General features: G+C 35.0%; 1 protein-coding gene across 5 annotated transcripts in view; it reads left to right on the forward strand.

Annotated features, from left to right (window-relative positions):
• Tenm1 (teneurin transmembrane protein 1) overlaps positions 1-15,519 on the forward strand; it is an 837,569-nt gene that overhangs the window by 452,124 nt on the left and 369,926 nt on the right. For all 5 annotated transcript variants that reach the window (XM_087199780.1, XM_087199781.1, XM_087199782.1 and 2 more), the window contains one exon: positions 13,451-13,691. In XM_087199780.1, coding sequence (XP_087055906.1) covers positions 13,451-13,691 — 241 coding nt within the window. The remainder of the gene's footprint in view (positions 1-13,450; positions 13,692-15,519) is intronic.

A 15,519-nucleotide genomic window follows, 5' to 3' on the forward strand; every position in this document is an offset into this window, starting at 1 on the left:
TTGTCCTTGCTACAGAAAATGAACAGCTTTCAGGTCTTTTTTGGAAAAAAATGTGTTGTTCAGATATTTTTATTCACCAGACTTCTATTTAAGCAACCTTTTGTTGTAATCTTTAGGCCTAGAGGGTATGTCTGTTTGTTTTACATTTTCAATTCTTTCAAATGGAGGTACTACACAAATTGTTGCATTAGCACCTTGTATTGTGAAGAATACAGTAAATATGCATAACAGGTTACTAAAATCCATTAAATATAAAATAACACTCAAATTGCATTTCCTAAAAAGCTAGATTTAATATCTGTAGGAGTTTTAGACTTTATGTTTTAGCATACCCTTGAAGCATTACACTGTGGATCTGTATGATATAGCCAACTATTAGAACTATTTTACTGAGTGACAGATGTACTGGTACAACTTGTATACTTGCTACTTGAATTACCATAACCCTAAGCCACCTTCAGAGTTACCCATTGTTGTAATTCTCGCATGTATTCAGAGAAGGAAAATCCCTATGTGTGATTTGGAATTAAAGAAAATATTTTATTTTAATAGCATTTATTTGAAACCAATTTGTTACTCTCCATAAATAGACATGGACGCATGAATGCCAGTTACTATATAATGTAAGAATTTATTTTATACCTGTAATATTTTATTAGTAAATACAGGCTTTAATATACAAAAAGTAGCATGCATAAATCTCTCAATTGTCTTTTTAAAGCAGATCGATTAAGCAGTCTTTTCTGATATCTTCAGGATCAACCTGAAATAAAGTCACACATCCAATAAGTTCAAGAGTTTTACTATGGGTCACATAAATTATGTAGGTACTACTGAAATGAGAATATTTGCTACTGAAAATTAAAATAAAACATTTGATGACCTGTGGATACACATTTTGAATTGGGTTTACAATTAAAGAAACTCATCGCATAGATTTAATTAATTATAAGTCATTTCATGGCTGATTCAGATTCAGCATATTATCTTAATTGCTTCCAGTAAATACAGCATGTGTTTTATAAGCTCAGTTGATATGGTTTGCTCTGAAACTCAGGAGGGATGGCTGAGAAACAGCAAGAGAAGTCAGTTTAATACTACTGTAACCAAGGCCTTGGCCTAGCTTCTTTGCTTCTCTGAGCCTCATATTCTGCATCTCTAAAGTAGATGCAGAGTATGAATTTAAAATATTGTGTTTTTCTTCAAGGAAGCAAACATTAATCATATCCTCAGAAGAACTAAAAATAATTTACATTCTTAATAATGACTTTTTTGCAAATAGTCCAAGGTTTAAGGCATTCTAGAAATGTGGGCAAGAAGGTAAAATAGAATGAAGAGCCAAAAATAATAATAGCAGGAAGAAGCAGTAAGTAGAGGTAGTGGTATTTCCATAATGAGTATGCATAGCTTAATGTATATTCATGGCACCAACAGAATTGATTAAAAATTTTCTGATTAACTATTTCATTTGATTATGAAAAGTACCTAATTCAATTCTGTCTCTCCCTCAAAATAATTAGCCGCATGTTTTAATGACATACCACCATAGTCTCCATGACACTAGCACAGTGTAAATAACTTCAGTTGAAGGTAGGAAGAGATCTAACATCTGACTAGCCTTGCTTCTTCCCATCTTGAGTGGCTGGGCCCGGAGACGAGGGTGGGGGTTGTTTTCTTTCTTACTTTGCAGGTACATATCTTAACTGAAAATAGAAAAAGTGGTAGTAGAAGTAGCAGCAACAAGAACAACTGATGTGAATATATGACAGTACTCCCTGAATTCTTTGAAAGAAAGCTGGTCTCCTAATCTAAGTTCATAGTGCCTAACAATTACAACAATAATTTAATTGGTAACTAATATTGTTTGTCACACATATCAGGCATTATGTTTAGTACTTGGTATACAGCCCAGGTGTGGTGACTATGCTTTTCATATATAATATAGATTATCATCAATATACAATAGTTTTATAAATTTATTTGGATTCATTGTGAACCACATTATCTGTGCCATATTAGGTTGATGCATGGTTACAAATTCAATCACATGTCATTAGCTTAGAATGTGTCTGTTGGTCTTTATGTTAATATAATAAATTTCTGTTTATTTTTAATGTGAAAGCTCTACCTATGGAACACTAAATTTTAAGCAGTAGTCATAGTTTATTAGGTGGTATTTTTTGAATATACTTTTTTCAAATGTCTCTGAACATTCTGACACTTTAACTAGGTAAACACAATTCTATTCCTCATGGGTTTTGATATACTTTGAGGGAATTCTTTGAACATCAGTTTTGCTTGCAGGTTGGCCCAGTGAATAAAGCATCAGACAATATGTGTGAAAGTCTTTGAGGGATGCAGATGAAAGGTGCTTCCTAAATACAAAGCACTAATGTTGTATTCACGGAAATGACTTTTCTTCACATCCTTTGCTCTAATGTGTAAGTCCTGAGGTGTTATTGCAATAGGTACTTTAGAAATCCATGTGTGCCCCCAATCATTTAGCATACAGAAAATGCAAGTGAGGACATTCAAAGTCCTTAAATGAAAATCATGAAACACAGAATGTTATCTGAAGTAAAAGGAACTGAGAGTATAATAAGAAAGCTAATCAATAGGAGGTTTTGCTGTGGCTTGGAGGAAAAGTAAAAGATAGGAATCAATTGTTATTATGTTAACTCATGACTTCAATAATAACTTCTTATAACTGTTAGAAAAAAATGAGAAACCTGTGAAAATTCTAACATGTTCTACCTATAATGGGGAAGCTATAAATAAGCAAGTATCTTGGAGTCACAGACTTTTTTCTTAACTTGCCAAATTGTACTTGACTTTCATGGATTGTGTTAGGTTCAATACTTTGTTGTTCATTTAATAATATTATTCAATGTTTACTTTGTGATAGCACTCTACTAAAAATTTTATACACATCACCTCATCTAGTTTTTATAAAACACTAAAAGGTGTTTATTACTGTCCCTACTTTACAAATTAGGAAACAGCGTCTTGAAAGGAATTGATTGCTCATTATCCTATAGATAGTAAATGGCAGATCTGTGATTTATACCTATATTGATCTGATTCTAATGCCTATAACTTAACTATATAATTTAGAAATATCACAATTTACTTGCTAATTTAAGCGAGTTATGTACAGATGATATCACTAAGTAACTTAGTAATAGAGAAAATCCTCTATACTTGAGTCCTCTTATTGAACACAAATGAAACCTGGACTCTCCGCTGTTTCTTGTGCTTTTGAACACAAGGTGTTCCATAACTGACCAGGTTGAGTCCTTTTTTTCTTTGGCTTCCCCATCATTTGTTTTGAAAGTTATAAGCAGTAATAACACTAGTAAACTATGATTACTACTTTTTTAAAAAAGTATGCAGTAGTTCAATAGTGAATGGAGGGCCAGGGATTTAGCTCATTGGCAATGCACCTACCTTGCAAGCTCAAAGTCCTGAGTTCAATCTGCGGTACCAAAAAAAAAGAATATTGAGTGGATGACATTTGACCATCTATCCTATATATCTATACGGTGACCTGAAGTTACATTTCATGATTACTACCGGGAGGCCCTGTATTAGACTACGTCAGATATACCCATAGAAATCTCTAAGTAGGAATGAGTTGGAAATATCTAAGATATGTATTTTGAGTACTGACAAGAGAAAATTTCCCTAGTGCTGCCAAAGTGAGAATTTGAAGATTAGGGAGCTGGACATGAATCTTAGGTATCATAAGTTCCTGAGTAACAGAATTATGTTTTACAGAGGAGTTTCCAAGTACTGATGAGGATGAGAGTATGAAAAACAGCAATCTCATAATAATATATTCTTTTACAGTAAGAGACAGTCATCTAACTCTGAGGGCTAACAAGATCACCAAATGAACATTTGTCTTCATGAAATACAAGGGAGGCAAAATGGAGCCAAACACACATGTCTGTATCTTAATTTTATTTCTATCCATTTCCATATGGAGAATAAACCAGAGTAAAAGCAAATTTGAATCAAATCCAGGTTGTCATCACACCTGTCCATAAACCCAAACCCCATCTCTGGTCTGGGCTAGTACACACCCCCACTACTAATGCCTAGAAAGGAGCTCTGTGCACTCAGCCATGATTCCAGGCACTGCAAGCAAGATATCTCCTTGAGAAACTGCTTTACATAACAATGTGTGGTTGATCCTTTGTCCCTTTCAACATCTCCCTTATCTTACATACAATGTTTCCCATAAATTTTGAAAAGTGTACTTAAATTAGCTTAACCAAAAATTAAGTTTTTTCAGACACTTGCTTAAAGAAAACATTTGCCAATCACTACCTATGAAACATTTTCTTATTTTATACCACTGCCATCTATATTTATTACCAAAATCTCATATATTTATAGCTTCTTCAAAACGTGTTCTTATTTTCTTCTTGTGTTTATACAGGATGACCATCTCCTTTGAGCTAAATTTTCAATTTCCCTAAGGCATGCATACATTATGTTAATCTTTAGGAGGGTGAAATTACCTTTGTTCAGTCCACACAACATTGTATTGGTAAATTTCACTAATTTGCTTATTTTGATGAACATTTTTCACTTTATCCACTAGCAGACACAGCTATATCAATATATCAGTATATTTCCTAATTGAGCTGCTTTCTCATGACTTCTTTAGCCATCTTTCCAGTTAATGAAGTCTCAAGTGCAATCTATACATAGTTTAAGGTTACATGTGAAAAGACACAATTACAAAAGAATTTATCAGATAACTTTTTTGTATTCTGGGCGAAGTTCATCCAGAACATTGTATTTTGTTTGAGGATCCATAAAGACCTAGTAAAATTGGAGGGAGTCCAGGGAGATAAGCAGAAATGTAATTGAGAGAATGAATCAGATTTTGAAGAAAAAATAAAAGTGAGTTAATTATGCATAGCTTATCATAAGCAAAGTTTATAAAGTGGGCTTAGTAAAAGGTCTTCATGTTGGCACCTGCCCAAAAACATGTTGGAAAAAAGAAAATTTTTAATAATGAGAAAATGAATCAATGAACATTTTAAGAACGAACCTTTTCAGGCACAGAATTAGCCCACACAATAGCAAAGAGCAGGTAGGAAAGTGAATATTTCAATGAAATAAGTTATTGGCATCATAAAACACTCGTCAACCACAGTTGCTACAATTTGTTGTAAAATAACTTGATTGAACAAACCTAAAATATTAAATTCACTCAAATAATTTAATTTGAAAATAAAATAAGTACATTGAATACAATTGTGGACTATATGTAAAACGTATAAAGATGCTGTATGTTTTGATCCTGTAGCTGAGAACCGCTGAGCTAGAGCAAGCAGGCCAAAATATGGGTGGAGTTTGAAAATCCTCTGGGTCTTATGAATACTGCTATAGCAGTGCCATCTCTGCCACTTGTTCCCCTTGTCCCAGATGGGGGCCGGCTTGTATGTTCAACCCCCAAATACAAATCTGGGACTCCTTTCCACCACTAAGTTAGGTGTTCATGGGTCCCTTTCGTCTTTCAAGTTGTGTGGTGGGAAGCTAGGGGAAGACTATAAAGTACAGGTCACCTTTCTCACCAGTTAGGCAGACAATGGTCATGTGGTGGTATTAATACTGATCAGAACTTTTTTTCATTTTTTATTTGAAAAATTTGAGGGGGGTGATGAATCCTTCCCCAGGCTTAGTCTTTGTGCTCTGTTTTTAATCCTCCAGAAAATTTTATCTTCTGTTTTTGGGGGGGTTTTTTGGCACTCCCCATACAGCATCCCCCCATTATTTAGCGTAGTAGTTTGAAAAATATTTTCTTAGAACTTGAGATACAGTCATATTTTCTTGACTTGTGCTTCAAAAATTCAAAGTTCCACTTTCATAAATAACAATAGAATGATCTTCATCTATTCCTTTTTGAATAAATACAGGGTAACAATTTATTAAATTGTAATAAAAATGAAGCCCTGAAATGAAAACTTTGTAAAATTCCAGAATATCTGTTACTAGTTAATTAATTAACTATTTCACTGTCAATTAATTCATAACCCTTCATTACCTACTTGCAAATAAATAATGAACTTGAAGATTGAGAATAATTGAAATACCTACATACAACTTTAGTTTGAGTATAAACTAAATATGAAACTTTTAAGGATCATTACTTTTTTATATTTTCTTTCAGATATACTTGACTGGCTAATAATGGAAACCATAGCATCATTGTCAGTATATGATAAAACAGGGCAATTATCTATTTCATGTTTCATGGTACATAATGGATAATAGAATTTCCTTCAAGATGATAGTAAAAAGGCTTTAGCCAACTACTAATTTTAATTGCTAATCAGTGTCATATATTAATATTTAAATATTGATATTTAAAATTACAAATTGTACCCTAAAGTAGAGCTTTTTACCCTTTTACTTATTAAAAATATGACTTTTTAAGATAACAAATGTATTGGCTCCATTTTTCTTTTTTTAACACTGCAAAATTTCTTGAAAAACATAAGCAAAGCTGTATCCATCCTGTATTTTTACAACTAATAAATTTAAGAAATTTGAATACTTCAGTAATTTAAGCAAAATAGCATTTATCACAGCCCTCTTTGTTTTCTTGGTTGTGAAGTCCTCAGCCGTTTGTCTTAATTTGTGTCAGGGAGTTGATTGAGTTAACAAACCAGCCACTTATTGACAGGACTATTGACTAGTATGCCCAAGATTGGCTAATTACACTATGTAAATCCAATACAATGCACAATATTTGTATTTCTCCTATAACAGAGTCAGGGAGAAATGGGCTAGGTGAAGGGTGCTTTGTGGATCTTTAACTCATTGTTATGCTAGTATAGCACACCAGAGGACAGGAAAACTGACAAATGTGACCTGGAAAACAGAAAGTTTAGACTTTCTGGAGGTAGACCACTGCGTCTTTCACTTTATGAAGAGACTGAACCACAAATACGAGTGTTAGCACATGTAGTTGCATCAGTGTTCACCTTTACTTCTAGTGATTGTAACAAACAAATATCAAGCTAAGTGACAAATTAACAGCATTATCGCATTGTTCTTTGGTGTGAGAAACTGAAAGTATAAATAAAGATCAAAATGTACAATAGGTATTGGGAAATGGGAAGAAAATGTTCCAATGAGAAGGAGAACAAAGGAGGAGAGTGGGGGGAAAGAAGGGAAAAATACAATAGAAGGAAAAAATGGAAACAAAGCTTTTGTAAATATGGAGGGGCTGAAGGAAGGGGCAGGGAATAGGGAAAACATCAAGATATATTATGGACAGGTACAAATTCTCTATGATGAATGTTACCATTATGTATATCTAAAATGTTCCAATAAAATTAGCAACAAAAAAATTAACAGAGCATACTTTCTTCCTTGTTGTCTTAGTGAGAGGGCTATTCAAAGTCCTCATAGGGACGTACTTTACAGTCTCAAAGGCAGTGTGCAATGTCTCAGGTCTAAGGAAGCCATGCAGAGTGCAGTAATCCAGAACCAGACTGAACTCATGTAATTGAGAAAACATCATAATTTCTTGCTAGCCTTTTCCCAGGGCTTCTATGACTCTTTTCCTGCCATCATCTCCTTTAACTGTGAATTTTCCTGTATGCTTCTCTCTCCTTCTGCCTCTCTGTTGTTGTCTGTCTTGTTCATACACATGCCCATATATACATAAATATTTATTAAACATAGCTCTTTAACAGACTCAGCTTTTTTCTCAACCAATGATTTCTTTAACTTATGAATCTACTTTTACTAATGACTGTTGGTACATTAATGTTATAACAGTATTATTTTATCCAGAGAATTGATACAGTATATTTGTTTATTCTTTTCTTCTGAAAAATCAATATTTTTATCTTCCTATTCTTTGCACTTCTAATAATAATTATAAAGTTGATAACAGAAGTGGTCATAGCCAAATACATTTAAGATTAATTTATTTAATGGCCACTGAGCACAATGAAGTTAATGAATATTAACTATCACATGCAAATTCATAAACCACATCAAAAGTCATGAGAACTCCTTGTGACAAGTAAAGTAGCTTAAAGCAGAAATGTATGTTTAGAATTATTAGTAATAGTTAATAATAAATTTCTCATCATTATATTAAGGCTATTTGCTTATATTCCTTCTCCTGGCAAGAAGAGCATCTTAGAAAATGACCCAAAGAACTATAGACTTATAATTGGCCATGAGAGACTTGACATAAATAGATATGGCAATGACCCTCAGTGCACTGATGTTCTTTGAACATGTAGATTTCTGTGGTCTTCACAAGCATTAGTTAATATTGTCTCATAAGGGTTCAAGAAGGTGGTTAAATAATAACAGAGGCCCATTTTCCCTTATCCAAAGCCTTTGGGGTCCATTGTCTCAGAATATAGATTTATTTCAGAACTTACAAAGGCAATGATATATGTATACTGTATATTACATAACACTGAGAGTGAGATATGAGCCAGCACCCCTTAATAAAATGCATTAGTACTTCCACAGTTAAACATATGAAAATTCAGTAAATGAGATAAAGACCACAAATGTCTGCACATTGCTTCAGATCAGGTTTTACCACCAAAAGAATTAGAAAAATTAAAAAACAGCAACAGATTTGGGGACTTTTTTCATTACAGAGTAACAGACAGATAAGTGTGGAGCTACACTTTCCCTTCCCCAGTGAGGTAATAAAAGCAGAGTCAAGCCAGGAAGTGCAGACATGGGTTCTGATCCATTTCTGGAGCTATACAAATAGTTGTGTCTCTTTGACAACATATATGTCATATGAATAGTAAAATTCACTTTTGAGAGAGTATTATCATAGTGTCCTTAAGGGAAAGAATGATCAATTTTAGTACATGGATCTGGAAAGACTGGCCATGTGTCCATTTTGGACAATTTTTTCAAGAAAAAAATATCTGTCGTCACTATAATACTGGTAATACTGTACTTATGTTTATCATCTACAGAAAGTTACTTTTTATGATCAGTCAGTTTTGCTACAATGCTTGTTTAAAGACAGTATTTTCCCCTGGTTATTGGTATATTTGAGAATGCTTTGAATTTAAGGCAAATTTTGTTTTTCTATATGTTAAAATCACTAGATACATGCAGAGAAGTGCATATAGCAGAAAAAGCTGCATGAAAATACACAAAATGGACACACACACCTAAAACATCAACCAGCTACCTCAGTTTACCATGTGTGTTGGAAATCTTGCCCATTCACATCTAGTGTTATATTTGGCATAACATTTATGTGTTTTACACATCAATATGTGTAGAACTGCTACCATTCTTATTAGGTATTTTATAATGTGTCATTTTGGGGATTTTTTTTTGTGCCCCAGCACCATTATTTTCAGCAAGGCTTTTCCCATGTGTGATTTTTGCATAGTGCAGTGAATTTTGAAATGCGTGCATCACCTTGTAACAGAGCTGACTGTATGTGTTAATGAAATGTAAGGGGTGAAACACTCTGCTAGACACCGTGATAGGTTTCCACATGGTGTTTCTGAGCAGAGATACACTAATTTTTGGTGAAAACTTTCTATAACACATGATCTAAATTAAGGTTTATTTGCAAAAAAAGAGAGAGAAAAGAAAAAACTATGCACGACAGCTCCCCCACTTACATTTTGAAGACAAGGGCAGTGTTTTTCCCGAAGGCTTATACTTCTATAACAAGCTCTGGCACACCTAAAAGGTCTTAGATCTATGAATTGGAGAAATTTCTCCCTTTAGAGATTATCCTACCAAGTTATTTTAGGACCTCAAATCGGAAACTGACTCCTATCCAAATATATTATGTGAATTAGACTTTTCCATCTGAAAATTTAATTTACTTTCAGAAAGCTTTATAAATATGTCTAGATATCTAAATTTGCATAATTACCACACCCCACCTCTCCTTGTCTTAGACACAGAAGTATAAGGTTGCCAGATATCTTTGGAAGTGAGCGTATATGATTCTTAACCCCCTGGAATTAGCATTCTAGAACTTCTGACACTGAACACTAATGTATTTTTCATTAGTGTTTAATGTTGGGAAATCCCATTTCACAGGACCCAAGGATTAAATTACTTCATTTTGGAAGGAACGAGTGCATTCCCCATCTTTTTCCTAAGGTGATAAAAAGAATGAATTTTTAATCATTTGCATTTCATAAGAGCTTAGGGTCTGGATGTATTCCACTTAGTGCAACAATCCAGTATTGTGAAAACATTTAAAAGACAATATTAACTGGTAGGAAAACCTTAGCATATGGAACGTTGGAATAAAAATACATAGCAAAATAGATAAAAATACACATATATATGTATATGTACACGTATGTGTGTATACATATACAAGTATATCATTGAAATGACTATACACAAATCTTCTGCCTGCAGCAGAAATATAGTAATAGCATGATTGTACTTTTCAATGAAATCATTTTTTTCTTATTTTTCCTAATAAGAGAATGGCAAAGATGTTAAGGAAAACTAGAAAGTATTATGTCCAGATGAACATGCGTAATTGTCTTTCTTTTCAACAGCTGTACTGAATGGAAATTTTCTTTTGAACAACTGTGCTGATACAAACTCCTACCAATTAGGCTAGTAGATGTCATAGTGTTTTTTGGAGGTGTTCTGAACACAAACTCTATAGTGCATTCATCTTCTTCCTCTGACCTTGTCCTCCGACACTCTGCTTCCCTTTCTTTAGGTCATTAAGTCCTTTCCTGCATATACATGACCTTAGATGGCAAATCTGTGGTGTGTCGCTACTGCTCTTTCCACATCTTGGAGGGACATTATTAAATCCTGTCTTCAGGGTATCGCTGTCCTTCCCCATTGCTCTGAGTGACACTACTGAGTCCTCCCAAGGAGAATCTACCTCTCTGTGATACCAGTGGCTGCATTCGAATTGGAGCTAAAAGAGACATTACAAGGGTTTCTTTAGTCCCCATGAACGAGGCAAATCCGTTTCTATCAGTAAAAACTTTTAGGAATCTTGCTCTGTACCAAGAACTGTGCTCAATGCTGTTTGGAATACAAGGGAATTAGATGGTTTTCCAGTAAGAAACCTGTAAATTATTGTGAGAGATAAGTCAAAATACATAAGGAAATACCCTATCACAAACTGAAAGGCCAAATTTATGGTAAGAATAGTAAGTGCTAAAGTCAGCCTAAAACAGCATCAAAGAAAGAGTACTAATTTAGGAATCATCAGATATGGACGAGTAAATTTATACAAGTTCAACAACTTTGAATAAGTCGCTTCATCTCTCTGAGCTTTGGATTCCACTAGCTGAACTAGGTAATCCTATGGTTCTTTCCAACTTTAAATTTTATACTTCTGCTCTACTCAATAAGCAAGTAGCTACTGATGTAGTATGTTCAAGCACATTTCACATGAATTAAACTTAATCTTTAGGAAAAATTATTATTATTTCCAATCTAAAAATGAGAAGTGAAAGCTTCTATGTGACAGATGCAGAATTTAAACCTCAAGTTTGCCAGACATGTGCTCTTTCCATTATACATAGCATTATATCACACTGCCTTCCTTTTTATATTTTGGGAGTTATGGTCTGAGAGGGAAGAAGACATATAAATGTAAATGAAAAATCCTGAACTTGCAGAAGATTTGGTGTCTCTAAATCTCAAGAAAGAAAAGAGAACTTGTATTACAGAGATCTTCCACATAGGGGCTAGAGCACTGGTCACTGGTCAGAGACAGGAGATGTGAGTTCTAGTGTTGGCCCTACCACTGATTTCTCATGTGTCTCGGAACAAGGTTTTCATATGCAAAATGAAAGAAACTCAAAGGTTCTTTGTGTTCTAGGATTCTATGCTTCTCAAAGTCCGAAGAATGGAAAACACACTCCAGTTATGGTTATGAATACGAGCACAAAAGTTTTAAAAAATTAATGAGATGTTAAGCACAAGCAATGACTTTTTAGTGGATAAGGGGATTTGGGCTCAGCCTAGAATAATGGGGGTAATTTAGAAAATTCATGAAGCATTTTAAATATACAAGGATAGCTGGCCATCTAAAAGAATCATTTATATAAAATGAATGATCATCACTCCCTTCCCTATCTATCTTTTGTACAATTCAGGCTTTCATATAATAAATTTATTTAAAGGAGATACCACCTGTACTAGAAATCCAGCCAAGAATTTTTCATGCTATTGGGACAGTAATATTATTTTTAAATCTGAAAAACATGCCAAGTCTTTAAAATTCATTTCTGAAGTGGAAGGATTGAAAGAAGTGATTTTGTCAGTGATCAGTCACTGCAAAGTGGGCCTCAGCAGAAACCAGCTGAGCCCTTTGCTAGGCATTGCAAGCCTCTGGCATTTTTTCTGCTTTTCAACTCTCAGTCACTGGGGAGGTGGGACAAAGCTATGTTGTCTACAAAGTTTATTCAGAATGTGCTGGTGTTACAAGCAATCACTTGACATCCATTATGTTTCTCCAGTGGAAGAGAGGTGGCTATCAGCTGCAGTAGCAATTTCTTTTCAAAGGGCTTTAATTGGGGTATTTCTCATGGGCCAAATTCTAACTCGCTGTCTTTACATGAACCTGCCAGGAATCAGTGGAAAAATACCAAACTATAGCAACAACGGAAGTTTGTGGACCGCTGTCCCAAGCTGCCCTTTCTGCAAATAAGCAGAAAATAACAACAACAACAACAACAACAACAACAAAACAGTCTCCTTGCTGCCTAAACTGCTGCTAACATGGCAGAGCTCCTAGAAAGAAATGGCAATTGAGGGTGGGGGTGCTGCAGGCTGCTTTGCATGGCCATGGAAATGTGTGTAGTAACCAGAACAGTCTTTTTGGCCTACTTTTTACAAGCAGCACTCTGAGGTGGGGAGGGTGGAGAGATTAATTTCATACAGTTAAGTTACATATATGTGAGCTCTTTTTCTGCAGTATGGATTTGCTCCCATGTAGGCAAGCTAGCATCCTTTCCTGAGGTAAGCCAGAAGGTGGCCTTATATTTTTATTTGAAGTGTTGAATGATTTTCCTTGCAAGGAATTTGTGCTTTTCACTGTTTTCTGAAGTGAGATTTTTTGCAACTGATGAAAATCAGCTCTGTTCTGTAACTTAGTGTCTTGTTGATGATTTATTTCTTCAGTAGCAGAAACTATGACAAATTGTGTGAGGCGGGCTCATTTACTTTTTAGCTGCTATAGCCCTGAAGAATTTACATGTAAATGCAACTGTGAATGTTTTACATTTCATAAGCATGCTGAACATGCTTTTTGTAAGTTAAGTGACATTTTTACAGACAGACTGAACTTAAAATCTCTCCCCCTACCCCACAGGTTATTTGTCTGAAATCCGTGGTAAGTTTGTCATGCTGTGTTTTCCTGACTGCCAAGTGGGAGAATAAGTCTCTATTTTATTTTTGTTTCTTCTCTCCTTTTTAGACATGCAGAGCAGCCCACACAACCAGTTCACCTTCAGACCCCTCCCTCCGCCACCACCGCCTCCACATGCCTGCACCTGTGCCAGGAAGCCACCCCCTACAGCGGACACTCTTCAGCGGAGATCAATGACTACACGCAGCCAACCCAGTCCAGCTGCTGCAGCTCCTCCAACCAGTACACAGGACTCAGTTCATCTGCATAACAGCTGGGTCTTAAATAGCAACATACCATTGGAGACCAGGTACTTGAGCTGCTATTGATCCCAATGAACTTAAATATTGGCAGTGGATGACTCTAATGATTGCAGAAACCTGTTTCACTATAGTTATCTGCAGAGATGCACAAATGCACACCCAGATACATGGGCAAAAGTGCAGAGCCCTCCACAGGCATCTGCATCTAGACCCAGGCCCAGGCACAGACATAGATCAAAGCTGATGCACACACAAAGATGAAACCACAGATGCATAAATACCTCGCTGTCAGACACTCACAAAAACATGAAATGAACCAATTATCTAAGCTGTCACTGCAGCCTGAAAGTGAAAGGCAATTGTCCCTTGCTGAAAGAAACTGCAACATTATAGGAAAATCCAAACACTATTGAAGGAACAGTGATAGATTCCATTTTATTTATTGTAAGGCTATTTGAAACAATAATTGCCTTCAAATATTTTTTTAAAAGGATTTCCCTCACGAAGGGGAAGTATATGTGTAACTTTAATAACTAGACTCTGCCTTGAGAAGGAAGTTTGGTCTAGAGAAAAACGTTTACCATTTTTTCCTTCAATTCACATGTTTAGGTTTTTGGATTCATTCCTCAAATCTTCATCATGTTATTAAAGTTCTACTCCTCCACTGTCATGTTCCTTGACTATGATAGAATTTACCACTAAATGGGATTAATTAAGAAATTACCATTTCAAGTCACTCTTAAATCAAAATTAAAACTTTCAGGGCTGGCAGTGTATGTAGCTCAGTGATAGAGTGCTTGCCAAGCATGAACAAGGCTCTGGGTTCCACCTCTAGCATTGCAAACAAACCAAAATTGCAATTTACTATTAACAGAAAAACATGAACTAGTAAAATATGCCATTCTGTTATCTTTTAAATTCAAGGAGTTCCCCTTGTCTTCTGAGCTCCTCAACTTTTTAAGAAGACATTTGTAGGTATAATGTAACATGTGTTACTGCCTGGTATCAACTTCCACCTTAATATTCTCTAGGAAACAGAACAGAAAAGGACTAGTAAACTCACATTAAGTCATTTTTCCTTAGCAGTATATTAAATTAAATGCTAGCCATAGCATCAGGGTATGTCACCACTAAGACCCCCAAGTCCAGGAATCTCTGTATAATCTGTCATTTACTAGATTAGACAGGTTCATAAACTCCCTTTTCTGTTATCTCCCAAGAGAAAATATAGAAGTCACCACTGTTAAAATAGAACTAGTGATATGATTTGTGCATGAGAGGAAGTGAGTAAAAGTGAGAAAAACAGAGAACAATGTAAGTCTTCCTCAAAGGATTTTCAAACAGTGATGATTTCCTCATTCTTTTGGTTGTTTTTCAGGGTTTAGGGATAGAGAACTAAGGAAACAGTGCAACAATATGGTTAACTAGCATTTCTGACAAGCAAACACAATCTTTTAGTCTAAGAAGCCAAATAGCAGGAAATCTGGAAGGAGGGTGGAAATGGGCTCAGCAAATGGAGAGAGAAAACTATTCTTATTTGAAATGTACATCTAGGCATGTTTGTACAACTGCACCCACGGACCTTCTGTATCTATGCAAGGAATGTATTAATTGGTCTCAGTTTCCTAAGACACAGTGAAGAACATAAGTTTTCATGTGAGACTGAACAGAGAACCTTTTTAGTGCATCTTAAAATATATTCAGCATTACAAAAATTAATTTTAAAATGCCTGAAAGCTTCATCAGCCTGATCAACTAGAATTTTCCAGATATATCCTTTAAAATATTCATTTCATATTTGCTTAATAAAAGGCATGAGCTATGTAACAGAACTTCTCTGAGCCTCAGCTTCCTCATCTGTGAAAATTAATATAA

This window comes from Heterocephalus glaber, unplaced genomic scaffold (assembly GCF_053883595.1).
Source record: "Heterocephalus glaber isolate CG9 unplaced genomic scaffold, H.glaber_assembly_v1.0 deba00001729, whole genome shotgun sequence".
In the NCBI taxonomy this organism is placed as follows: Eukaryota; Metazoa; Chordata; class Mammalia; order Rodentia; family Bathyergidae; genus Heterocephalus; species Heterocephalus glaber.